The sequence below is a fragment of the Corvus hawaiiensis genome, chromosome 19, assembly GCF_020740725.1.
Source record: "Corvus hawaiiensis isolate bCorHaw1 chromosome 19, bCorHaw1.pri.cur, whole genome shotgun sequence".
Classification (NCBI taxonomy): Eukaryota; Metazoa; Chordata; class Aves; order Passeriformes; family Corvidae; genus Corvus; species Corvus hawaiiensis.
This window is the reverse complement of record NC_063231.1, coordinates 2640969-2665000: the sequence shown is the minus strand read 5'-3', so window position 1 is coordinate 2665000 and position 24032 is coordinate 2640969. Positions and strand designations below refer to the sequence as shown.

Sequence of the window (24032 nt, the reverse complement as noted above, 5' to 3'; positions counted from 1 at the left end):
AGGAAGGAGGGAAGGAAGGAAGGAAAGGAGGGAGGGAGGGAGGGGAGGGAGGAAAGGAGGAAGGGAGGAAGGGAGGAAGGAAGGAGGAAGGAAGGAAGGGAGGGAGGGAGGGAGGGAGGGAGGGGGTCCCGGGCTGTCCCTGAGGGCTGCCATCTGTGTGGAAGGATGCTGGACTCGTGGTGCCACAGTGGGGTTCAGGGGCTGTGCTGTGCCATTCCAGGCTTTGGGAAAGGGCTGTTCCCTGAGGGTGGCAGGGAGAGAACTGGGGCTGCTCCCCATCAGCTCTGCAGGAAGGAGAGAGGTGTAACTGTGGGGTTTTGGGGAGGTCAGGGAGAGGTCCCTGCCCGGGGGTCTCCCAGCAGATCAGGGCTCCAGGCAGAGGAGCTGCTCCTGCCGATCCCAACACAGGCACAGATGGAGTGAAACAGCTCCTGTGGGGCCATTTCTGGGCAGGTGCAAAGGCCTGGGGAGCTGCAAAGGCAGAAATGAAGGTGCAACTGAAACTTGAGAAACCACTGGGATTTCTCAGCAGCTGAGTGAGGGTGTTCTGAAACAATTCTGGATTCTGATTTACACACCCACATCTTTCTTTGGCCATAAGAGGACTTGTGTGGACTCACCCATGTGGGCTGCCCTTGCCCCAGCCCCCGAAACCCCTCCCACTCCCCAAACTTAATCCAGACTGACACCTTTAGGGCCCCAAAAAGAACAGCAGGAGCTGCCAGGGACAAACTGTGACTTTATTCTGTCTTTCAACATAGCAAATGGCATCTTCTCTAATATCACTGCAAAAATACTTTGCCTGGGTTAAAATAGTCTGTATATACTGTACAAAGACATAAGTTTAATATCTCTTCCTGTAAGTACATTTATACACATAAAACAGCATAAATTAGAAAAGGGACAAATGGGTATATAAAATTCTGGTTACATACAAATCTGATTAAATTAGCATTTATACTGTGGTTCTAACATAGAGTTTGTTAAATAGAGCCATGTGCATACAGTACATTGACACCCCACCCAGACACAAATTGAAACAGGGGCCAGCTGTTCACTTACACAGAGGAAAAAGTGTGGCCCACCTTGGATTGCTATTTTTTTTCTCATCTCGGGGACTCACAGATCTGTTCTTCGAAACTCCTGGCTTTTCCAAAGCACCTCCCAGCAGCTGTCCTAAGCGTGGATGTTTTCCTTCTCCTCACGACCTCTTCGCCTTGCCCGGCTGACCTCCACGGCACAAGATTATCTACCAAAATCAAAACAGAAGGGCCTTACTTTTCCCAGCACCAGGGAGCGTTTCCAGTTGGTTTTACGCACACGGGAGGAGCAGGGGGAGGGACGTCCCGCAGTGTTTTCCTTTCCACTCAAAGGCAGATTGGTGAGAGGTTTATTTATTTGCTCTCCCCCTCCCCAAATTGACAGTCCTGGGAACAGGAACCATCTGGCTCAGTGATAAGTGTGGCCTCTGGCTGGCACTGGGGTGAGCACAGCCAGGCTTTGGGAGAGTGCAGTCGTTTGGGGTGAAGTGCATCTGCCTCACTAAGTGCTCCCAAAAAGCTCAGCTCTGGCGTGGCCAGAGGGAAAGATGTGTGCTGGGCATCCCTGTGTCACTCCAGGGTCTCTGGATGGACCCCAGAGTTAAACTCCAACGTATTAGACAGGATTAGGGGAGGCAAAGCCCAGCCTAAACACCAGCAAAGCCTCTGAGTGGAAGAGTAAAGCAGGAGCAGAGAAGAACAAGCAGCAGCAGGACCCTGATTCACCTCCCATCCGCTACTCCTGCCATGGAGACCCCAGGTAAAATGTGCCCCTGCTCCTGGATGAGGCATGGGCAGCCCTGGCACAGATCTTTCTCAGCTTCAGCCTCGCCAGATCTGAGCTGGGAGGGATGTGAGCCCCACAGCTCCTGCTGTAGAGGGTCTCTGCCAGCTCCTCCTCCCAGGTCTGTCTCCACGAGCTGCAGGACCATCACTGCCAGGTTGCCAGGCACAAGCATTGACACTGGATGGCACAACTCCCAAGGGACCTCAGATAATGTACTGATAAGCTGGGCCTAATCCTGCAAGCCCCAGCTGCCCAAAATGCCAGTCTGAGCTACAAGTGCAGGAGCCAGGTTCTGCCAAACTCACTCATCCCCTATGAAACATAATTACAAGTAGAGCCTCACTGGAAAACCTGTGGCCTTTCCTCTGCTAACAGCCAGCTGTTGAAAAATAATCACTTAAAATAATTAGTGTCCATATCCATGCCACAGAATGAGGGAAATACCATCCAGCGAACAGCCAGGAGACATCTGGGCCAATACTGGTTCCACAGAGCCAGAGATGTATCTGCAGCCTGGTTCCTTGTATCAAGATCCGTGGTCTGGGGCAGCAGAGGGGCGTGTGGACCCCATGATTTCTGCCCTGTTGTAGATCCCCCCAATTTTCTCCCTCCTACAGGCAGCAGCATTCTTTGGCAGCACAGAAAGCTGCCCAAACCGTTTTGGAGCAGCCAAAAACCAATGGGAAGGAGTTGGTTTTAAAGAGTGATGCAGTATCAGTGAGGGGAAGCTGCCTTAGAAGAGCTGATTGCTATGTGCAGTCTCACTTGACTTAATGAAATGGCTCCCCTGATAAAGCCTTCCCCTCTGGGCCCTGCAGCCAAGTGCAGGATGGATCAGCTATGCCTGGAAAAGCACTGACCAACCTGCTGGAAGAAATCACCTTTCCTACTGAATCCCAGAAGTTTTGGGAAGATCCCTTGGCTGCACTCCTCAGGTGCACACAGGCCGTGCTGCTTGCAGAACCCTGTAGGATTTCTTCTGCCAAACCTCACAGCACTACCCCAAAACTGCAGTGCCCTGCCTGGCCCAAAACACACCCCAGCAGCTCCCAGCACCACTGGAAACCTCACTCCCTGCTACACCCACAAAGCAGGGGTGGCTTCTCAGGCAGGTGACCAGAAAACAGCCCAAACTGCCACAGTTTTGCAGCCAGAGCTGGGTTTGCTCTTCCCACCCCGTAAAACCTTCTGATCCCGCAGGGTGAGGACTCTGCAGCCTCCTCCTGGCACATCCAGCACGGCACCCATGGCTTCAGCCCCCTGTCCCCCTCAGTAACACCTGAGTCCTCCCTGCCCAAGATCAGCAGTGACTTGGGAGTGTTTAATGCACCCCATCCACGCAGGAGTTGTCACTGAACTGGTTTAACCTCTTGCCGCGGGATCCTTCCGCAATCCTGGCACCAGCAGCAGCAACATCCACGTTCCCTCTTGTGAGGCCACTTTTTATGAGTCCTCCTTGGGCTTCTCATCTCCTCTCTGATCTGTCCCTCCTTCCACTTAATGAACAGGCAGTGTTTGACAGATTTTATGTCAGACTGAAACTGTTTTTCCTCACTCCTTAACAGCTGAGTCTCTGAAGTCTTGCTTGAGGTTAAGGGAAGACAAGAGGTTTCAAATGGGGAGAAACTGTGGGGTTTGAGCACTGCTGTTTCTCCAGAACCATGTCTGAGTTCAAAGCCATACCGTGGGCTGTGGGTGAATATTCCATTTTGCCACAAGTTTTGAGGTTTTTAAATGTCTTTTTGTTGCACACTGGAAAACAAACAAAACCCTTCCCATGTTTCCGCAAAGCCGAACGCTGTCAAAACATTTTTGTTGGATAAGGTCAGGTTTTCTCTCCCTCCTTCTCCACACAGGAGTGACCGATGCCTGAAACCCCCTTCACTGAGACTGAAGAGCTCAAGTGCTGAGAAAACAGCCAAGTTCAGTGAAGTCCAGAGCATCCAAACATCCTGAGTGCTCCCACTGCAAGGGGCAAACCCCAAACCCAAGAGCAGGAGCTTTATCTGGAAGCTCCATTTGCTCAGCCACCATTATCAGGGAATATTTTTGGAAAGAGCCTTCCCTTCCCACACCACCTCCTCCCTAACAATACACATGTCATGGCTCTGTCAGGTTAATGACAGGACTTGGAGGGATCAAAGTTCATTTCACAAAGCACCTGCTGTGGTACAGCAGGGGTTTGGGGTTGCTTTCATCCAGCACAGTCCCAGCAGGAAGCCTCACTCAGGAGCAGCGTGATTCCTGCGTGCTGGCATTTGCTTGTCCCCAAACCACGAGTTCAAGAGCAGGTTTAGCAGAAAGAAACGAAGGATTTCTCTCTGTCCCTGCTGCTCCTTCCAGGGGCCTGGGCCATCACCTTCTCTGTGGGCACACAGAGGGAGACATTTTAAATATCCTTCAATAATGGAGCTGGACAACTGGGAAATTCCTGCTCCCACTTTGCAGCAGGGAACGTTACAGGTAAGGAAAGAAATAATCTGAGGGAGGGTTGTGTGAGTTGAGCTGGGTTCAGGTGGTGTTGGCTCAAAGGGAGTCATGAGCCAGTCTCCTTTAATCTAAGTAACACTTTGCATCAGCTCAGAGGAAGGTGCCTCACAGAGGTCAGCTCAGCACATGGAACGAATCCTGGGATAAGGTTTGTACTTCCTCCTTTTCAGGCAAAACTCCAGCAGCAGGATATGTAAAAATGAAGTAAGGAATTCCAAAAGCCTGCCAAGGCTGCAACCTGAAATCCATTACAATGTTCTGCTGCATTACTGCTATGAAGACACTACTGATTACAACCAGATCATAGCACAGACAAACATTTGTCCAATTAGGGGTTAGGCACTTAATAAATGAGTGTGGAATAGGAAAAGGAGCCGGAAAGACACTGCCAGGCTGAAGTTAGATTGAAAAATCCACTAGCTCCTTCCAACAGTAACTGAGAAAGTGCCATATAAAAATCATAAAATGGTTTAAAACTCTGTTATTCCTTTTATCTTTGTGCTTGGAAAACGAGTTTCCTTCTCAGTTAGCTTGGAAATGAAGAGACTGGTGAGGTTCAGGTATGTTCCAGTTGCATTCCATGAACTAATACAACTGACTGAAAATTCAACGGGGTATTAAGTTTTTATTTCTAAATTGTTCCAATTAAAACTATTCCTGGTAATATTAGAAATCTGCTCAAGGCACAGAGGTTAGCTCTGGATCTGAACACCATTCAGCAAGTTTGTTCAGATCTATCTCTACTTAGGTTTGATCATTTTTGCCCCATTCCCAGCTGCTGTTTAGTGGGGGTGGCATTTTCCTGGCACTGTCCCTAGAACCCATTCAGTTATTTTAGGCTTCACAGTGAGCTGGGACTAGGAGGGGGCAATGGAATATCTTCTGGGAGAGGTTACTACTCCCTTCTTAGCATGAGGGCTGCACTGCAGGTTTAGGGGTCCCGAATGCTCACAGGAGGAAACTCATTCTCATCGTCCAGACAGACTGGGCCAGTTGCAAACTCATGCTCCGGGATAACCTCCCCCCGCAGGGCTCCGCCGTCCTCCGAGTAACCTGGACAGGGGAAAACACAAAGTGTTACTGCAGGAAGGGATGGGAGGAGGCTGCAACAGGCAGCAGACACTGTTACCACCTTTTTAGCACTGAGCTGCTTCCTCTGGCTTCCTGGCAGAGCTCATGGAGTAAGGAAGAGGAAGGTGTCTCCATGGACACTATGGATTATGGATGAACTATACGGTCATCTCCTGTGGCAGCAGCTTTCCTCCTCCTGCCATGAGCCTGAGCACCAATTTCAGAGTAAGATCTACATTTGTATGTGGATCTTAGACTCAGGAATATAATGAGAGAGCCACCCAGTCTTTTCCTGCAGCACTGTAGTGCAAGGTGTACCAGCTTCAGAGACTCTGAGGCAATCTCACCACAGAAACAGTGAGCCCTGACTTCTATACCCACAGAAGCAACTCCTGGAAACCACCTGGCAGCAGCTGCTGTCTGACAAACAGTGGTTACTGCTCTGCCCTGTCTGTGGCACAGCTCTGCACAGGGAGCAGAGCTGGCACAGGGGCCCAGGAAGCAGAGCAGAAAACTCCTGGCCTGTTTCTGTGGCAGGGGATGAACCAGGTGAGCTCCAAAGTCCTGCTGACCCAGTGTGCAGTGCACACAAGGTGATCCTGGATGAACCCTTGGAATCTGGGATGCTTTCCACTTTGCCCCAGGTGGTTTTGTGGCTTCTGCCCAAGGAAGGGCAGATGTGGTGCTTACCTGGCATGGTTGAAGTTGAAGGCACTGTACTTTGTCTGGCTACAGTTGCTGCATAAGATTGAGGTACTGGAGGCTGAAGGTCATTTTCTTTGTTCTCCTCCATCTTTCCTGAGCCAAGCAGACTAATGGTAGAGATCAAGAGAGGGGAGAAGAGTTCGTCCTGATCCCTGTTCCTCCCCAGCTCCAGCTAAGACAAGCCCATGCATCCACATCTCCTCAAAGCACATCACCCATCCCCATCCCTGCATGCAGCAGCCCCAGCAGTGCTGTGGACAGGGGAGCATTGTGCTCCACAAGGAAAGCAGGGGGTGAAGAAGGAGATAGGGAAAGCACCACTTCGGCTGGAGGACAATGCTGGCACAGGAACAGAAGGGAATAGATTGACCACAAAAGCTTTAGGTTACAAAGGCAAACAGTGTTTCTAATCACAGAGGGGGCTCCGAAGGGCTTCCAACAGGAGCAAACTAGATGGGAAAAGCAGCCCTGGCTAGTTTAGGATGGAGTTTGAGCAGAGATACTGTATTATGTAATGTAACTCATGACCCAAGGGCCCTTTTCAGCCCTCTGATGCACAGAGGAGCCCACATGACGAGGCTGGGGGCTGCGGGCGGCGCGCGCTGGACAGCGCAGCTTTGAAGTGCTTTTGTTTTGTGGCTTTTCCAAAAGCTGCTGGCACTTTCCTGGCTGGCAGCCACCTCCCAGCCCGGAGCACATGTTACATCTCACCCCACCCCAAAGGCTTCACATCTGGAGCCAAGCAGCCCAGATGTGTGCGGGGGGGTTACGTGCTTAATGGCATTTGCATATGGACTGAACAGTGGCGGGGGAGGCTCTGTTTCCACAGAATCCCAGAATGATTTCAGTTGGAAAAGACCTCTAAGATCTTCGAGCCCAACCTTTGACTGATCACCACCAGCTTGTCACTCAGACCAGAGCACTGATGGCCATATCCAGCTGTTCCTTGAACAACTCCAAGAATGGTGACCCCACCACCTCCCTGGGCAGCCTGTCCAACGCTTAACAACCCGTTCCATGAAGAAATTCCTCTGCTTTGGCACTGGGCTTTTGTTTACAGAGCTCACAGTGTCACTTCACACCATCCTACCCCCAGCAAGCTCTCCAGCACCCACTCCAATCTGGAGAAGGTGCTCTGCTCTCCTGCCACCACAGTGGTCAGAGCTCTGCTGTGGGGGCACCTCCTAAAGCACAGCCTGCCCAGTCTAAGCTGGCATGTCCCACAGCTCCCATGGCATCTGAGATGTCTCTGGTTTCTGCTGCAAAAACCCCTGTGTCCCTGCTTCCCACCCACATCTGTCAGCTCAGGCAGCTCAAATCACAAATTCAGTTCTAACTTTCTTGCTCCTACAGCTCCGTTCTGTGCTGCCAGGTGAGATTTCCTTTCATTTTTTGAAAGATCAGCCTCTGTATGAGGTGTGAGAGGAGGCAGAGTTACCTGTGATTCTTAATTAAGACACACTCCCCTCCATCCTGTGGGTCCAGGTTATAGATGTAGAGATGTCCATCTGATGTCGTCACCAACAGCCGAGGCAGCTTCTGAATCCTGGTGGGAAAAGCATCCTGAGGCCAAAACCCTCACACACACAGACACAGCAGCACTCACACCATGTGCTCTGAGGCAGGGGGATGAGACAAGGCTGGCCTGGCCCAGGGGGCAGTGGTCAGTAGGGTCAGTACGTACGTGGAGAGGGCACAGATGTTCCTTTGTCCGGAGATGTTCAGCCGGACGGTGGCAAACGCTCGGTCCTGGCTCATCATGCCCGACACCTGGGCAGGGAGGTAGTTGGTGGCAGCCTGGAACATCTTTCCCATGTAACCACTCCAGGTTGGAGGCTCCTCTGGCCGGCTGAGGGGGTCACAAAGCAGTGTCAGTGGGGTTACCATGATCAGGGTGACAAAACATCAGGGACAGACCAAATGATCCTCATCTCACACAGGTGAAGGGTTTTTTGGAGCACCTGTACATTGTGCACCAGTGTGGCTGGAAGCACAGGGAGAAGGCAGGGGACAGTGGCACCTCATAAACCCAGAGAGGCCCAGAGAGCCTGACAGCAGGGGTGCAGTGTGTGGCTGTTCCAAGGAGTGAGTCCCTCAGGACACAAAGACACTCTGCAGCTGGTATTGGTCATGGAGAGTACATGGTGAGGACATAGGGAGCAGCTGAGTAAACACAGACCTTTGAAGCAAAGACAGCCCTGGGCCAGGCAGGTTAAGCCAGGCTAATCCCTCACCTGTCTGTGAGATGCTCCAGTTTGAAGATGTGCACGGTCTCCGTGTTGCTGGAAGCACAGAGAAACTGGGAATCCATGCTGAACACCAGGGAGCTGATGTTCACATATCTAGAGCCGAGCAAGGACAAGACTGGTCACTCCATGGCAATTCATGCAAGGGGAACTGCTGGGTTTGGCTCACGGGGAAGTGGATGGGGAGGAAGGAGACCCATCCATGGTGAGGATCATCCTGCACAGCTGCTGCTGAGCCTGTGGGCTCACTGCGCAATTCCTTAATCCCTTTGCTCAGAGGGCTGGGGGTAACCTCGAGCTAGTGACAAACAGCCAGAGAGGTGGAAATGTCCTTGCTCACAGAGCTGCCTGTGGAGGGAACATCTGTGCCAGTCTCGTTGCAGCTTCTGCTGCTGCAGAGACCAGGGAGGATATCCAAAGTGCTGAACAGTGGGATACAAACAGCATCTCCTGCACAGGTTCAGCAGGACTGAGGTCTCTGACAATGTTGGGGACTTCATTACTTCAAATAAGAAAAAAGAAAGGACAGAGTAAATGGAGTGACCCCATGTCTCTTCCCTGCTCTGTGACACACTGAAGGGAATCATTGAGCTGGGCACAGCCTGGCACAGTGACATTTCGAGCTGATACGTTTGCTCTTGTTTTCCTTCTGCAAAAGATGCCAAAGCCACCAGGATCTGATGTTGCCCTGTGTCCCTGAGTTTACATTTCGGCTCCGGGAGCCCTCTGTGTATGTGTCACTGCCAGAAGAATTAACTGACCTTTTCATCCCTCGCCGGAATTCACAGAGTTTTTGCCCCCCAGGAATGGAAAATACACGAATGACTGTGCCCTGCAAAAAATGCAAATGGAAATATCACGTAGGAGCAGGCCAAGGAGCCCGAGCCCTTTCCCTGACACACCCAGGAAACTCAGGATGTGCAAAGGCTCCTCCTGTTTGCTAGCCGGGCTCAGTCTGATCCTGATACACTGATCAGCCAGCGGTCCCTCTGTGCTGGCTGTGTTTAAGAAGGAGCAGCTCAGGGGTGCTGATGCAGCCCCGGGCAGAGGGAAGGTACTTGCAGCCATACTCACTCACTTTTTCAGAAGCACTGGCCAACTTGGAGCCGGTGGAGTTGAAGGCGAGAGCAGCCAGAGGCCCGTCGTGGGCAGGAATGGTGCAGGCTGTTTTCTGTAGGGCACAAGGTAACACAAGGCGAGTGCAAAGGGACAAGCTGGTCCTTGGACTGTGTGAGGGCAGGGCATTCCTGCCTCGCACCCTATCCAGACCTGCTGATATGGATTCATGGGATCTTCCTGTGCTGATGGTATCCCTTCAACAACCTCAGCAGTTTATCTCTGCCCTGCCTTGAGCTCATTCCCCACCTACTACGGCCACTGTGATTACAGAACGTGCACCTCAGGGGCAGAGAACCTCAGCTTCCCGCCTCTCCAGGGTTCGGGATTGTGCCTGCACCCTCTCCAAGGCCTGGCACTTCTTTGCCAGGATGAGAGCTGGCTTCCCTGCAACTCTGTGCTGCACAGCAAGTCCTGCGGCAGTGACACCACCTGCAGGGAGCCCCAGCCCTCACAGCACCTCTTGCAGCAGCAGCATTTTCCCTGTGTTCTGCTCCTCCCCTGCTGCAGATCCTCAGCTCCCACTGTACATACAGAGCCACCAGCCTTATGTAACCCAAAGCCCTGGCATAAACAGCAGATAATCATGACCCTGCATCCAGCCAGGGACAGATTTCCTAAGAGGACTTTGGACACTTTGCCCTCTCTGTGACTTTGGATCCAGCATCCCTTCCAGCCCACAGTGCGGCAAAGCGGCTGCTCCGGGTCCTGTGCTGTGCCTGGAGCAGCTCCAACCCCCCCCCCGACCCACACTGGTCACATCACTCCCATGGGATACGCTGCTGACGCTCCCGTAGCAACCCCAGTGTCAGCCTGGCAGTGGCCCTTGGGCTGCAGGGCAGTGGGTCACGTTTCCCCGAATATCCTGTGCTGGGAGATGCGTGCCCTGATCTCAGAGCTGTCTATTCCGAGCAAGGGGATACGTCCAGATGTACCTCCCAGGCAATTCCCTTGCACTCCAGCTCTGTGGAGTGTATTTATTCATCCTTCCCAAGGGCCCCGTTGGCTTTGCTGTGGCTCTGTTTGTTTTCAGCCCCTGCCGGTATCCAAAGGCTGAGCTTCGCACTTACCAAAGTATTTCCGTCGTAAAGCGCGATCTCTCCGCTGGTCGCGCTGCCGGGATAAGCCAAGTAGGAGTTGGCGTGGTTGATGGAGAGAGCACACAGACCTGGCAGGGGGACAGGGACACGGCTGAGGCTGAGCGGGGGGAGGGCAGAGCGGGGCACGGCGGGGGTTCAGGCTCTGGCTCATTCTGGGGCTGCCCGGGCCCGGCGCAGAGCGCTGGGAATGCCTCGGCCGTGGGGACATCTGCTGGTACGGGACAGAACGGCGGCTGTGCCCTGCCACCCTCCCCGGTCCCCGAGCACAAGGAACCCAGACCCGGCTCTTCAGCACGCTCTGGGCTTTCCCCCTGCATCATCTCCCTGGAGAAGGCAGTAGTAGGTGCATGGAACAGCGAAGGACGTGTCGGTCTGAGGGCTGACAGCACTCCTGTCCAGACACATCTGGACACGTCCAGATGTGCACAGGGTGTAGATGCCGGGTTGGAAGCTCAGAGGAGCAGCACGGCGTAGGTACAGCCCCGTTGCAGCCTGGCTGAAGGCAATGCCATTTCCTTCTGCTCGGAATGGAAAAGGGAAGCAGAGAAAGACAAAGGAAATGCGCCAGCTGTACAGGGAGCTTCCAGCGGACAAGGAACTTGAATGCAGCGAAATTTTAAGCACAGGGGGAATTCATCCCTGTAAGACCCATCTGGGTTTGTGCCAACATGAGCACAAAGGTTCCCAAATGCTCCTTTCAAAGCGGGCAGGAATTACAGGATGAGACAGGGATGGATGGATGGATGGATGGATGGATGGATGGATACGTGTGTGGGTACATCCATCCGCTTGTCCCCCAGGTGACCTCGGAAAAGAGCATCTCTTCCTGCTGCTGGCTGAGGTGAATGCAGCCCGGTGAATCCTGTCACATACGAAACGTGCCTCGCTCGCTTCCTGCCCCACATCCTTGCGCTCACAGCCCTCCCAAACCCGACGCCAGGCTCCAGCACGACCTGAGCTTCCTGACCCGCGGCGGGGGTCCCACCTAATCCCACGTGCGGAGGAAGTCGCGGGGTTAAAGGCACCGGGGACGCTGCCACGGTCCCCGAACAGGCCAGCAGGACAGCCACACACCGCACGTAGACGCACGGACGTGTCGCGCCGTGCAAGCCCCGTGTCAGGACACGGCCCTGGCCCCCGCCCAGCAGCAGCGGGGAAGGATCGGCTGGAGCTCTCGTTTTAGGTCATTGTTTATAACCAAACAAAGAGACCGCAGCGGAGCCAGGAGCTGCAGGATCAGCCAGAGGCCCCAGGGATCCGCTCCCCATCCATCCAGAGGCATGCACATCACGCCAAGGATGGCGCACCGGGAGAGGCATGAGGAGCACGGCAGCAGCGAAGTGCAGGCAATTAAAAGGCAATTAAAGAGGGAGGGATAGAGGAAGGCAAAGATAGCCCAGAGACTCTGCTGCTGGGATGAGCATCCTGCCTTCTCTGGATGGTGAACCCTCGGCCCAGGCAGCACGGGGGGGATCAGTACAGCCCTTTCAGAGAGGATCAGGGAAGGCTGGAGCTAAACAAAGCGAGCTCTGAGCGCCGGGGTGAGTCACCCGCTCCCTCTGCTCCTCTGGCTGGGAGAATCGGCCGGGAAACCAGGCCAGGGGAAAACACAGATGTGAGTGTACTGGGCTGACCTCAGGGACTCTCAAAGAACAAGGATCACAGGGCCACGGGCAGCCTTTGAAGATGCTCCTCTGCCGTCAGCAGCCCCCCAGCCATAATGAGGGTTGGTGCTCGCAGTGGTGGGCTCAGGAGGGAGGAGGCAGGCTGGCACTGCTCGGGATGGCATCTCTGGGAGTGCCACGTCAGAGGTGGCTTCCTTGAGCAGCACGGAAAAACGTTACTGTGTCCAGGAAGCCTGGTCTTGCCCTCAGGCCAGCAGGTCCAGGCACATCCAGGGCTTGGGGGGAGCCACATGAGGTGGTTTCCAAAGCTGCAGTCATTCCCAAGATGTGCCCTCATGGCACACATGTCACCACAAGCACTGTGACCTCCTTGGTTCAAATCCTGCCCCTGACATGAATCACATGAAAAACAACCGACTTGGACACCATGGGTCTTTTCCTCTCCTATGTGGAGGAGGCTGGAGCAGGAGCCAGGTGCTGGCCACGAACAACCAGAGATCTCACTGTGACTGGCCAGTGTGGCTGCAGCAAACCCTGGTCCTGCTTGTGCCGGTGTCACCGTGCCCAGGGCACACACTTCAGGGGGGTGGCACATTTTCCATGTGCTCCTACATCCCCCAGCACAGATCCCCACTCCTAAACAAGTTCCACAAAGAGCAGTGAGACTGGACTGCCCTGACCTACTGGACACACTGTCCTCGGGGTCAAGCTTGGGACCAAAGCAGATGGCCCAGGGACAACAGGGGCACTGCACTTGTCACTCAGCTCATTTCAATGACAGCTGCTGCAGTAAAAGGGGTTTAAAACACTAAGCCCATATGAAGCCTGTGATCTGCAGCATCCCAGTCCTGTCCTGGCTGATTGCTGCTGCTCTTAAACCATGACCTGATCCTCCAGCCCCTCTGTAGAACAGCTCCAGGCCTTAGTATCCCTGCCCATCCTGCTGCCAGGCCTTCTGGGGAAGGTTTTAAACTTTAATTATATCTGCAGCGTTTAGCATGTTTAATCCACACAGAGAGCCCATCTGGTGAGACCTGAAGTAGGTCAGGGGAGCTGCTGGAAGAGCATCCCTTGAAAGCCCCGAGGCCAAGCGTGAGCACATCAGCAACTTCCCGAGCACCCAGCCATGAAGAGATGCCCGAGCAGGACGGCACAGCAACGCGGGCACCCGGCCAAGCTTCCCTCTCTGCTGCTAAAAATAGCTCCTCTCCCAGCAGCAGGAAAGCCGGATTCAACCCGTGCCACACACACAGGATCTGTGCTGCAGCCACCTGCCCTGCCCCTCGTCTTTGCAGCCTGCATGGAATAACATCAGGTGGCTGGGAACTCCCTGGCAGGGATCGGTGCTGGGCCTGGCTGTGTGTTCTGTCCCCGGTGATCACCTTGGAGCTGACCCCAAGGGCAAGTCAGACCCGCTGCCCATCTCTGCTCTCCTTTGATGCATCTGCTCTGGACAGAGCAGGGGTTTGCTCCAGACAGGGCAGGGTTTTGCTGAGGACAGAACTGGGTCACAGCACGAGGTCTGACAGAGCTCAAGCAGAGTTTGGACAATACTCTGGGCACAGGGTGGGATTGTTGGGATGGTGCTGTGCAGGGCAAGGAGCTGGACTCAGTGACCCTTGTGGGTCCCTTCTAACTCAGCTTATTCTGTGATTCTCCAAGCCTGACTGACTGCCTCCACGCATTTCTGGCCTCCCAGCGCTGGATTAGGCTACACAAGCCACATGCTGGTTTAAATTCTAACACAATGCTGTGGCTCTACAAAGCTCAGTTTCACAGCTCTCCCATGCTCACCTGTTGTGTTGGGAGGTGTGTCCAAAATAGTCTTCAAAAGCTTCATGTCCTTAATGTTATGGATGTAAATCGACTCTTCCAGACAGACCACCAGCCTCTGCAAGGACACAGGGGACATGCACAGAACCTCACCAGCAGTGCCTCTGGCTGCTGCTCCCACACTTCCCAAACCCAAACCTTCACTGTCAAACTCAACAGGAGTTTCCCACACACTGAAATGTAACAGAAACGTGATCTCTTCTGCTTCTCCATCCCCTCTCACACTTGGGTTTGTATGACTCTTGTTTTGAGAGTTTTTGCATCTGGTCTTGCTTTAGAGAGAAGATAAAACATCGTGACTTCTTCTCTGCTCCTCTGCATCTTCCACATCCCCAGGAACAGGAAGACCCATCAGAGTTACATCCCACCACGGGCCTTGATTGCCATCTATCCCTCCCCCAACTTTCCTTTGCAGTTCATAACAAATTACTTTTTGATCACAAAGACCTGGCAGCAGAGAGGCTGCAGTCCTGCTGGTCAGTGTGCCTCCAGCTGGGAACACAGGTCCTTTGCCCTGACTTCTTCATGATTTGGGAGAGAACACGGAGGTGCTGGGCCTGCCACTGCTGCTAAACTTCATGCATCCGTCCAGCACAACAATGTTCCTTTTCCCATTTGGTGTCAGCAGGGAAGACTCAGCTTTATGTGCCCTGCAGAGCTGCATAAACACAGAGCTGAGACACATTTGTTCAGGGACAGTCACCCTTGCACCATCTTGGCTGAGGGGCTGGGATTTCCCATGTTCAGGTGCTTGTACCTCTTCTGCTGACCCCGTCAGGGACATCCACCCAGCCATGAGGAGCAGCCAAGCCATGGGGAGGAAAGGCAGAAAGGAAAAGGAAAGCCTGATGCTGTACCCTAAGCACTGGGCCACTGTGGCCACTCAGCTTTATGTCTCAGCTTGGTCCAGATCCCTATGCGTCACCATGGAGGCTTTTTGCACAGAGGCTTTTTTTGGGACCAGGCTTTGGGTCTGGCTGAAGGGCTGTGCTTTGTAAGCCCAGCAAGTGCACAGCTCTACTTCCCTTAGTGTCAAGTGTCCAGAGGCACTGAAAACATCCCAATAAAAGCCTAAGTCCAGACCCCATCCATCCTGAAGCTGGAGCACCCGAATCCATCTACAGGAAGCCTCCACCTCTTTAGAAATGAGGCCACTTATTTAGTATCTAAATGTGGAGCTTAGTCACTAACTTGAAACACCCACATTAAAAATCTCTGCCTTGCTCCACCATTACTCTCAGATCAAACTCTTTCCCACTTCTATTCCTGCTAACCACAGCATCTGGGGCTGTGTCAGAGCCATTTTGCATTTCCAGGAAGACTTTGCCTTTTCTACAGTAAGAGCCATCCACTTGCAAGCAGAGGAATATTTATACAGCTGATTTGGGCAAAGCCACCATGCGCTTTCCCAGAACGGGCTGCTCTTGATGTCCAGGTGAAGAGAGGTTTCCAGATGATGGCAAAGCAGCAGCCAGAGATGCTGGCACCCACAGGGACAAAATCCAGGAAAGTTTGGGAGGTGAAGAGGCAAAGGAGGTCTGGACAAGCTGAGCATGAGCTGGAGAGGGCTGGTTGACCCCTGCTGCCCTCTGTGCAGCCCTGTGGCCAGGGGAGGGTCAGTGGGATGGGGTTTATCCTCACTGTGCACACAGACAGAGCCTCAGAGAAGGTGCTGGTGCTATGATTGCTACACAGGGTCATGACACTGCTAATTGTCCAAAATGTTACTGCTCACCAGCTTGTTCTTTAGTTTCACATGGATCAGGTCAGATAACTGAGCTGTATTTGGGGGCTAAAATGGGTTTGGACACAGCCAGATAAACACCTCAAACTTCTCCAAAGAGCTCAGCAGGTCTTCAGCAGTGAATGAAAACCCAGGAACTTCCGAGCAGTCTCACAGCACAGTCTGATTCCCCACTTTGAGACAAATCAGGATTTACCTTAACACACTTCAGAGTTATCATGAAGCTTGGAACTCAGAATTCCCACAACAACAACAACAACTGAGGGATTTGCTTGTTTGCACAGTGAGGACTTTCTCACAGAGAGATCAAATTGAAACATGCACCATTTGTTTGAGACCTGTTCCTGGTTAATTTGTCACCATCTTCCTGCGTTAATGCCTTGTCTGGGATTTGTCCTGTGAACTTCCAATGGAGTTACAGCTTTCCTACAGCAGCCCAGGTAAGAGTTCAAGTGTCACATGGACAATCATGATGGCCAGTTGAAATCTTGAACATAGATTGAAACAATGATTTCTCTTCAACCTACCCAAATTGGGAAGGTTTAGATTGGACTTTAGGAAAAAGTTCTTCATGGAAAGGGTTATTAAGCATTGAACAGGCTGTCCAGGGCAGTGGTGGGGTCACCATCCCTGGAGGGATTTAAAAGATGTGTGGATGTGGCACTTGGGGACAGGGTTTAGTGGTGGCCTTGGCAGTGCTGGGGAATGGCTGGACTTGATGGTCTTATCGGTCTTTTCCTGCCTAAATGACTCCATGATTCTGTGTTTCTAAACATCTGTAGCATCTTCAAATCCCTCCAGGTGTGTCTGGGGCACAGCCAGAGGATGAGCTCAGCTCAGGATTTGAACCCAAGCTCATAACGCAGCCAAGAAACTGGGACTGTGCATCACCCTCAGGCAGCTCCAGAGCAGCACACGGGGAGTAGCCTTAACTTACTTTATTCACACTGATCTCCCAGAGCTGCTCAGCAGAACCTCCCAGTTTATTTTTACACACACACACACATCTATCTGCAATTCAAAGGAAGTCTCTCTTTTGCCAGTTTCACTGTAAGCTTAAGTGAAAAAAATCAATTTAGGACAGATTTAATTGTAGTACAGGAACTCCTGGTCAAAGACAGCTTTACTGGAAACTCAGCCCAGAGAGACCCACTGCAGGTCTCACTGTTGCTAACTGAGGAGAGGCTGATTATATACAATTACCCAGACTGCTTATTTCTTCATTGTAAAATGTCCTCTGCCTCTTAGGGCATATACTTGGAAAATAATTATGGACAAAAAGATGACTTAAAATCCTCCAAAAGAGCTCAGGGCTGCATGAGGCTGTGTCAGTTCAGAGAATAACACTCTAAAAGCCTCATTCTAAGTGGCCTGAGTGGGTTTTATACCTTGAAAACCAAAACAAGGCTGCTGGCAGTACTTGGAAAGCAGCTTTTTGCCTTATCCACAGAGTTCAAGTTACTCCTGGATTTTTGTAACCAACTCTGAAGGTCTCATTTGCAACCAAGATGGCAGACGTGGGCCTGAAGTCAGGATGTGGAATCCAAGGGAAGGAGGAAGATGAAAAGGTGGTTTTTTGGCAGAGCTGTCCCCTGAATAGGCATGAGGGCAGATGACAAAAAGCCTTTGTGTATCTGCCACCAAAACAAGGCCTTGGCTTCATTTTCCTCAAGGAAACAGTGGTGGCAGATGACACCCACAGCCCTCCTGCTCCTGTGAGGGGCCTCTCGTGTGGGGCTGGGAGGAGAGGACAGGCACCCACCACTCCAATCCCACTCACAGTCTCCCTGCAAACCTCCCCAGGATGGTCCCGGCTGGAAAGGCAACAGCAGCAAAGAGCCAGAGTGGGATAACTCTGGATAACCCCTCTCACCTGCCGGTTCAGCCGGATGGACAGGATGTGACTGGAATAGCTGTAGTTGCAGATCTCTGTCCCTTTCTTGAAGTGGTAGACATTCATTTGCTGTGGCTTGGCATGGCTGACCACAACCACAAGGCTGCTGGAGAACAGACGCTCCACGATGTAAACATCTGGGATTTCATCTGGGCACACAAGGAGAGCAAGGCAGAGCCTTTAGCTTGGTTTGACTGAAGCAACAAGACTCAGCTCAAGAGGGGATCGGGTTGGAAGGCTCAGTGCTAAGGTGTTCAACATCTGTTTCTTAGAAAAATTTCTCATGCCTGGCACAAAGTAATTAGGTCAGAGCAGGAAGGGGTTAAAGAACCCTCCCCTGAAGGCTGAAATGAAGACAGTTCTCTTTGACAGTGCTGCTGTGCCTCTCTCTCCTGGGCAGGGCCCAGCTGAAGCTAATCCTCGGGCTCTCCAGCTGCCCTTGATCCTTGCAAAGGGGATATAAAGGGAGGAGCTCCCTCGATTTGGTCAGGGAGCGTGAAGGCTTTACTGAGGTGAGATACGAGCTGGCTGTGGCTCAGTGTTTCTTGTGTGTGGTGTCTGGTTTCTCCCAGCCTCCCTGGGGAAGCAAACAGTGGCTGGTCTGTCTGGGATGACTCTTGCTGTATGGAGAAGGCACGAGTGCAATGGTCCTGTGGCCCTGCACCTAAATCCCCAGGAACTGCAATCTCCAGTGTCCCCAGCCCTGAGTGATGCTCAGTTTGGCCTGGGCTGTGTTGGAGGAACAAAGGCTGCCTCACAGTTGTCATGTGGGACTGGTTGTGCCTCAGCCTATCACCCTGAGTGCATCACCAGCAGAGACCTGCTTCCCTTTGCCTGACTCTGGGAAAGCAGCCTGGACCCTGCTCCAGATGAGGCAGCTGTGTCTGATTGCTGAGGCTCCTTCTGTAGCCACTGGAGAGGGATGAACACATCCAGCTGGGAAGTGTTATCTTCAGTGCATCTCAGCTGAAGCACTTCTGGCCTGAAGCAGCCTGGAGTCCGTGTTCCATGAGGCCAGGCTTGTTTTGGGCTGTTAAGTGTGTGTTGTATGCTGCTGTGAGCACAGCTAAGAGCTGCAGGCCTGCTGGGAATGACCTTCTTTACATGGAAAACCTGTTAAAAACATCTTGCTCGTAAATACCGCACTGGATTAAAAGCCTGGGAGTTATCCAGCAGCTGTGCTGGAAGCCTGTGGGCTCCTGCCCATGTACCTGAAACATTCTAGTGGGAAATTGCCTCTGAATGCTAGGCTGCAGCACAAACTGCTGCTTAAGGGTGACAGCAGGGGAAAAGAAGCTGGGCTCTAACAAAGGTGAAGGATTCCCACCAGTTGAAAGCACTGCTGGTCCATATTCCTCCCCAGGGAAACAGGAGACTTACTGCTTTCATGGACCTGGTCCAATTGCTCCACAGAACTTAAGGAGAAAAGTCTGTATCCAGTTGTGGTTCCAATTGCCAGGGAGCTGCAAAGAGAAAGCAAAAACCTGCTAGTTCTGAGCTGAAGGCCTCCAGGTGATAGCAGGAGTCCCTGAGGGATGGTGCACTGGTTTTGAGTGGGATGGGGTTTTTTTTCCACGTTAGCTTGTATGGAGCTGTGTTTGGGGTTTGTGCTGAGCACAGGGTTGATAACACAGGGATGTTTTTGTTACTGCTGAGCTGTGCTTACACAGAGTCAAAGCCTTTTCTGCTCCTCACCCCTCCAGTGAGGAGGCTGGGGGGGCACAAGGAGCTGGGAAGGGACACAGCCAGGACAGCTGACCCCAGGGACATCCCAGGCCACGCAGTGTCAGGCTCAGTGGATAAAGAGGAAGGGGAGGACATTCGGAGTGATGGCCTTTGGCCCCTCAGCTGTCCTGGGGATGGCTGAGCCCCTGCCTGCCATGGGAAGTGGGGAATGAATTCTTTGTTCTGCTCTGCTTGCATGTGTGGCTTTTGCTGTAATTATTAAACTGCCTTTATCTCAGCCCGTACATTTTCTTACTTTTACCCTTTTGGTTCTCTTTCCACCTCACTGAGTGAGGAACTGGCTGGGGTTAAACCCTGACATAGAGGAAATGAGAAGTTCCTGGCACAGCAGTCTGTGAAGGCACAACTTCAGTTTCCAACCTAAATAATACAGAGTAACCAGCTCAGGAATTCAGTTTTCCATTGGAGGCTGTTGCAACCTACAGAAGGCAAGTACCCTCTGAGACAGCGAACTCATCCTTTCCTGTGGCCCTGATCTGTACCCTGGTGGTACAGATCTGCCTGGGAGGATCTGCAGACAGGACCCATGGGACACAGAAGGAGCTGTTTCCTAAGCCAGGGCTGATCCACCTGTACTGACACAGTGACTTATCTGGGCTGTGGAACCTTTGCTCTCACTGCTAAGGGTAGTGGGCAGAGTCCCATCAAGTGCTGTCTCTGCCCAGTTCCAGATGTAGCAAGCAGCAATATCTAGGTCTTAAACTAGCAGCCAGACCATAAGAGCAACGCACAGCGTTGTGCTGGCGGCAGTGACCAGCAGGTTCACGTCAGCAGCACATCCACGTCCCTCAAAGCACCCTTTGTTTGGGCACACTAACGCAAAGCAGGGCTGCAAAGGAAACGGCATTTCCAGGTGTGAGGCTCATATCTCTGATTCTTATCTCGTTCCCCACGATCTGGGCCGATCCTGGCTCCAGGCTACGGCTGCCACATCCGTGTGTGGCTCACTGCTTCGGGAGGTTTTTGTTGTCCCGCTTGGAAACGGTTCTTAAATAAATTGAAGCAGGTACACCACACGTTAGCAAGGGTGTGAGGCTGAGAGGCTCCAAGGACCGCGGGCGTTATCCCGAGGTGGGGCGGTGCTCTGGCACGGGCTGCTCACCAAGAGCCTCCCGGGGCGGTTTGGTAGCCCTGGGAAACGCCAGTCACCTCCGAAGTGGCCACACAGCGCTCAACAGACAAAGCCCTGGGAGAACGCCGCGGCTCTGGCCATCCCCAAACGCTTCCCGAGCTGCGGGGGAGGCAAAGCCCGGCGGTCGCTCTGAATTTGCCTCCCTCGGGCTCGCCGGGACGCAGCCGGGGGCCGTGGCGGGTGTTTACCGACAGCCGGCTGTGCCCGGCGGGGCCGGGGCCGCTCCGGTGGGGATGAAGCACGCCGACCACGGCCCCTGTGTGTGTGTGTGTGTGTGTGTGTGTGTGTGTGTGTCTGGCGAAGGGGGGTCCTACGGGGGCCATCCCTGTGGGGACCTGTAGCGCCACGGGGGCGCTGGGACCCGCCCCGCTCCGGGCCGTGGGGCCGGACCAAGCCCGCCCGGCGCGGCCCGGCCGCCGTCGCCCCCCGCCCCGCGGCGCCCGCCCCGCTTACGTGCAGTCCTGGTTGTAGGAGAAGCAGCTGAGCGCCGCGGGGGCCCCGGGGGCCTCGGCCGCGGCCTCCATGGAGCGGGCGCGGCGCCTCGGCCGCTGCGGGCGCCCGGCCCCGCTCCGCCGCCGCACGGGCGGTGCCGCCTCCCATTGGCTCGCTCGCCGCTGTTGGACGCGCGGAGTGACCTATCGGAGAGGAGCGGGCGGGGCGAGCCCGCCCCCCGGAGCTGCGGAACCGCCTCCCATTGGCTGGCGGCGCGGAACAGCTGCGAGTGGCCACGTGGTGATGTTGTGGTTGCATCAGACGGGCGCGGGCAGAGGTTGCGGAGCGCATCTGGCGGGCGCGGCCGGAGCGGTGCTGCCGAGGCGGGACAGCGCCAAGGGGCTGCTGGAGGGGCCTGGGGTGGCCTTAGGCAAGGCATGGGCGAGGGGATGGGGTGGGGAAAAGTGATGGTGACACCGCGGTGATACCGCTGACCGGAAAACGAGTCAGTCCGCCTCCTCCACTTCCTCGGCTAAACAGTACTTTGGAGAGTTGTTTTTCCCTCTTTACAGCATTGGCACCCTAAACCTAACGGCATTTGTGCATTATTCCTGTGCTTAACATCTTTGCTGCCTTGGGGGGGGTCAAATCTACCAGGGAAAACACAAAGAGAAATAAACCCCTGAGGCAGTCTCTAAATGACAAATATTCCAGGAGTCAGTGCAATGACATTACCAGTGCACAGAAACGCAGGGGCAGAGCCTGCAAACCCCTTAATTAGATGAGTAATCCTCATGTGAGTGCTGAAGTCATTGGCCCCAGATCACTTGATGTGCACCACAGGACTTGTGGAAAAAGAGCCACATGCAATACCATCTCCATGAGGCAGATTCCATGTGGACACATATGTCTGCCTGGATTAATCCCCCTTTGCAGCGTGTGGGCCTTGGAGTGTCCGTAATATTCCCTTGTGAGGGAGTTTGAAACCTGCAACTGTGAAGATGATTGATTTTGGGGAGGAAGTAGGAAAACACACATCTTCAAAACACCGTTTTTGAGGGAGGTGGATGGTGGATCATCCCTAGGACACAAAGCACCTGAGTGACACTGCAGGGGAATAATTTTAAAGACATCATGTTTGGGGGGGGAAACATCCTCTTTTCCAAGGGGCCTAGTGGAAGTTCTAATAAAACCCAAATATGAAACAGAAAAGCTGTTTTTGAATGTCCTGAAATTGTCCCTGTGGACCAGCATAGTTCGATTTTGAAACAGGGATGTCAGACAGGAAATGGGGTTGTGGAGCAGGAAAAAGTTTAAAAACAAAACAAAGCCCTCCAACAAACAAAACCAGGGAGACAGTGCCTAGTGTTTAAAAAAAAAAAAACAAAACGGTTTCTGAGCAACGGCTACAGCTGGATGTTTGCTGCTTGGGCAATCACCATGGTTTTAAAATGAAACCTTGATAAAGCACCCAAGACTTGGGTAACACAATTGTTTTTGCAGCTTGACTGATGCAACCATGTTGGTCAATCCTCCTTTGAGCTCACTGCAGTGGCTGTTTAATCAGTAGAGGTGGGAGAAACAGGGAGTTCTTGTCCTCTGCTACAGCGTGAAAAGCGCTGGTGGCCTTTGGAGCAGGCTGAGTCCAGCCATATCACCACGATGGATGTAAGATCAGGGCAAGCTGCTCCTCAGGCTGGAAAAGCTGCTGTGTGTTGGTGAAGCCCAGCCTCACAGAGCCCTTGGAAGTCTCAGGATCTGTGCTCTGGAACATTGCAGCAGTTGGGTGCTGGGTGTGAAATAGAAGCTGAGGTGCTCTGTGTGGAAACTGTGAGTCTTTCTGGTAAAGAAATGAGGTGTCTCAAACATAAAGAAATAGCCAAAGTGATTTTTCAGGAACACAGCTTTGGAGGGAGGTGGTAATTAGGGTAGTAGTTAAATCCCAAGATATTTCTTGGGATATGAGTATATGTCACACCTGGGGAAAATGGTCTGGCAAGGACAGCAGAGAGCCCTGCCAGACACCAGAAGGACAGTCCTTGTGCTGATGCGTGTGTTTGCTGGGAAGAATATATCAGGAATTTGCCTCCCTTTCCTGACAATCCTGTGACTGCAGTAACTATTGACAGTAACAACCTCAACTCAGTCATTAACTCTAAACCCAGTCCAGAGTGTGACCATTTGATCTTAAATGTTTTCCAGTGCAGAAAACATGGTGTGAGGGATGTTGGTTTGTGATCTCCACCCTGGGTGTTTGTACTGAAGCCTTAAAGAGGAAACAGAGGTGAAGAAGCTGGGCAACCAGTGCTGTGCCCAGAAGGGCCTCTCCCAGCCATGGCATCCTGCGTGCTGCCATTCCACGTGGGAAGAGTTCCATAATTTTTGAGAGCTTTTAGGCTTTTCCCTGGCTCAGAGTTTAAATTCCAGCTAAATTCTTCCCTCTCAGATAAAAGCCTGCTCCCACTGATAGGTCTGGTATTTTAAATCTGCTACAGGAGGAAAAAAAGAGTTCTTGGCAGAGCTAAATCTGTTAAACATCTTTATATCCTTCACCGGAATTCCTGATAACCAGAAACCTGTTGAGCCTTGCAGGAGAAGAATAGGCAGGGAGAAAAAGGGAAAAGGTGAATGTGTAGTAAGGAGAGCAAGTGTTCCTCAGAGCAAGGAAACCACTTTTTCCTGTGGAAGAGGTAGCACAGACACTGCTTTGCTCTTTTTTGTTACCCTTCCCGAGTGTATCGTGCAGGTGGAGGAGCAAGAAGGGGCTGCAGCCCGACCTTTAGGGGCTTTAATACATGAAGTGTCGAGCACTGAAGTGCCGGTGCCGGCTGGTTTAGGATCTCAGACAGAATAAATGCTGCCATCTGGTGCCCCCAGCAGGCTGCACACAGCCTTGTGCCGGGCCAGCATCACATCACACACAGCCGTGCCTCCGCACCGGGCTTGCTAAATCCTGCTCTGTGGATTATCCAGTGGATTACCTGCACCTCCACCAGCAGGAAGAAGCACTGACGTCAGAGAGAGTCGAACAGCCCTGCTAATAGAATGCTGGAAAAGGGAAAGTGCATTTT

At 52.9% G+C, this 24032-nt stretch overlaps 1 protein-coding gene across 1 annotated transcript; it reads right to left on the bottom strand.

Moving 5' to 3' along the window:
- Positions 1 to 719: 719 nt before the first annotated feature.
- WIPI1 (WD repeat domain, phosphoinositide interacting 1) lies at positions 720 to 21097 on the bottom strand. Its single transcript, XM_048323703.1, has 13 exons — positions 20983 to 21097; positions 19032 to 19114; positions 17631 to 17800; positions 13975 to 14071; positions 10526 to 10623; positions 9418 to 9510; positions 9101 to 9171; positions 8328 to 8435; positions 7778 to 7942; positions 7532 to 7639; positions 6079 to 6200; positions 5270 to 5370; positions 720 to 1249 (listed from the first exon to the last, which is right to left on the bottom strand). Exons 1-13 carry the CDS (start codon positions 21051 to 21053, stop codon positions 1202 to 1204), a joined length of 1335 nt encoding a protein of 444 aa, XP_048179660.1. The 5' UTR covers positions 21054 to 21097; the 3' UTR covers positions 720 to 1201.
- Positions 21098 to 24032: the final 2935 nt, after the last annotated feature.

What these genes read in the sequence shown, in the direction of transcription:
- WIPI1 (XM_048323703.1), bottom strand. Translation starts at nt 21,053, where the DNA reads ATGGAGGCCGCGGCCGAGGCCCCCGGGGCCCCCGCGGCGCTCAGCTGC. An exon ending in TGGCCAGTGCTTCTGAAAAA is followed by an intron (nt 9,172 to 9,417) that starts GTGAGTGAGTAT and finishes CATTTTTTGCAG; the next exon opens with GGCACAGTCATTCGTGTATT. An exon ending in CTGGAGCATCTCACAGACAG is followed by an intron (nt 7,943 to 8,327) that starts GTGAGGGATTAG and finishes TGACCCCCTCAG; the next exon opens with CCGGCCAGAGGAGCCTCCAA.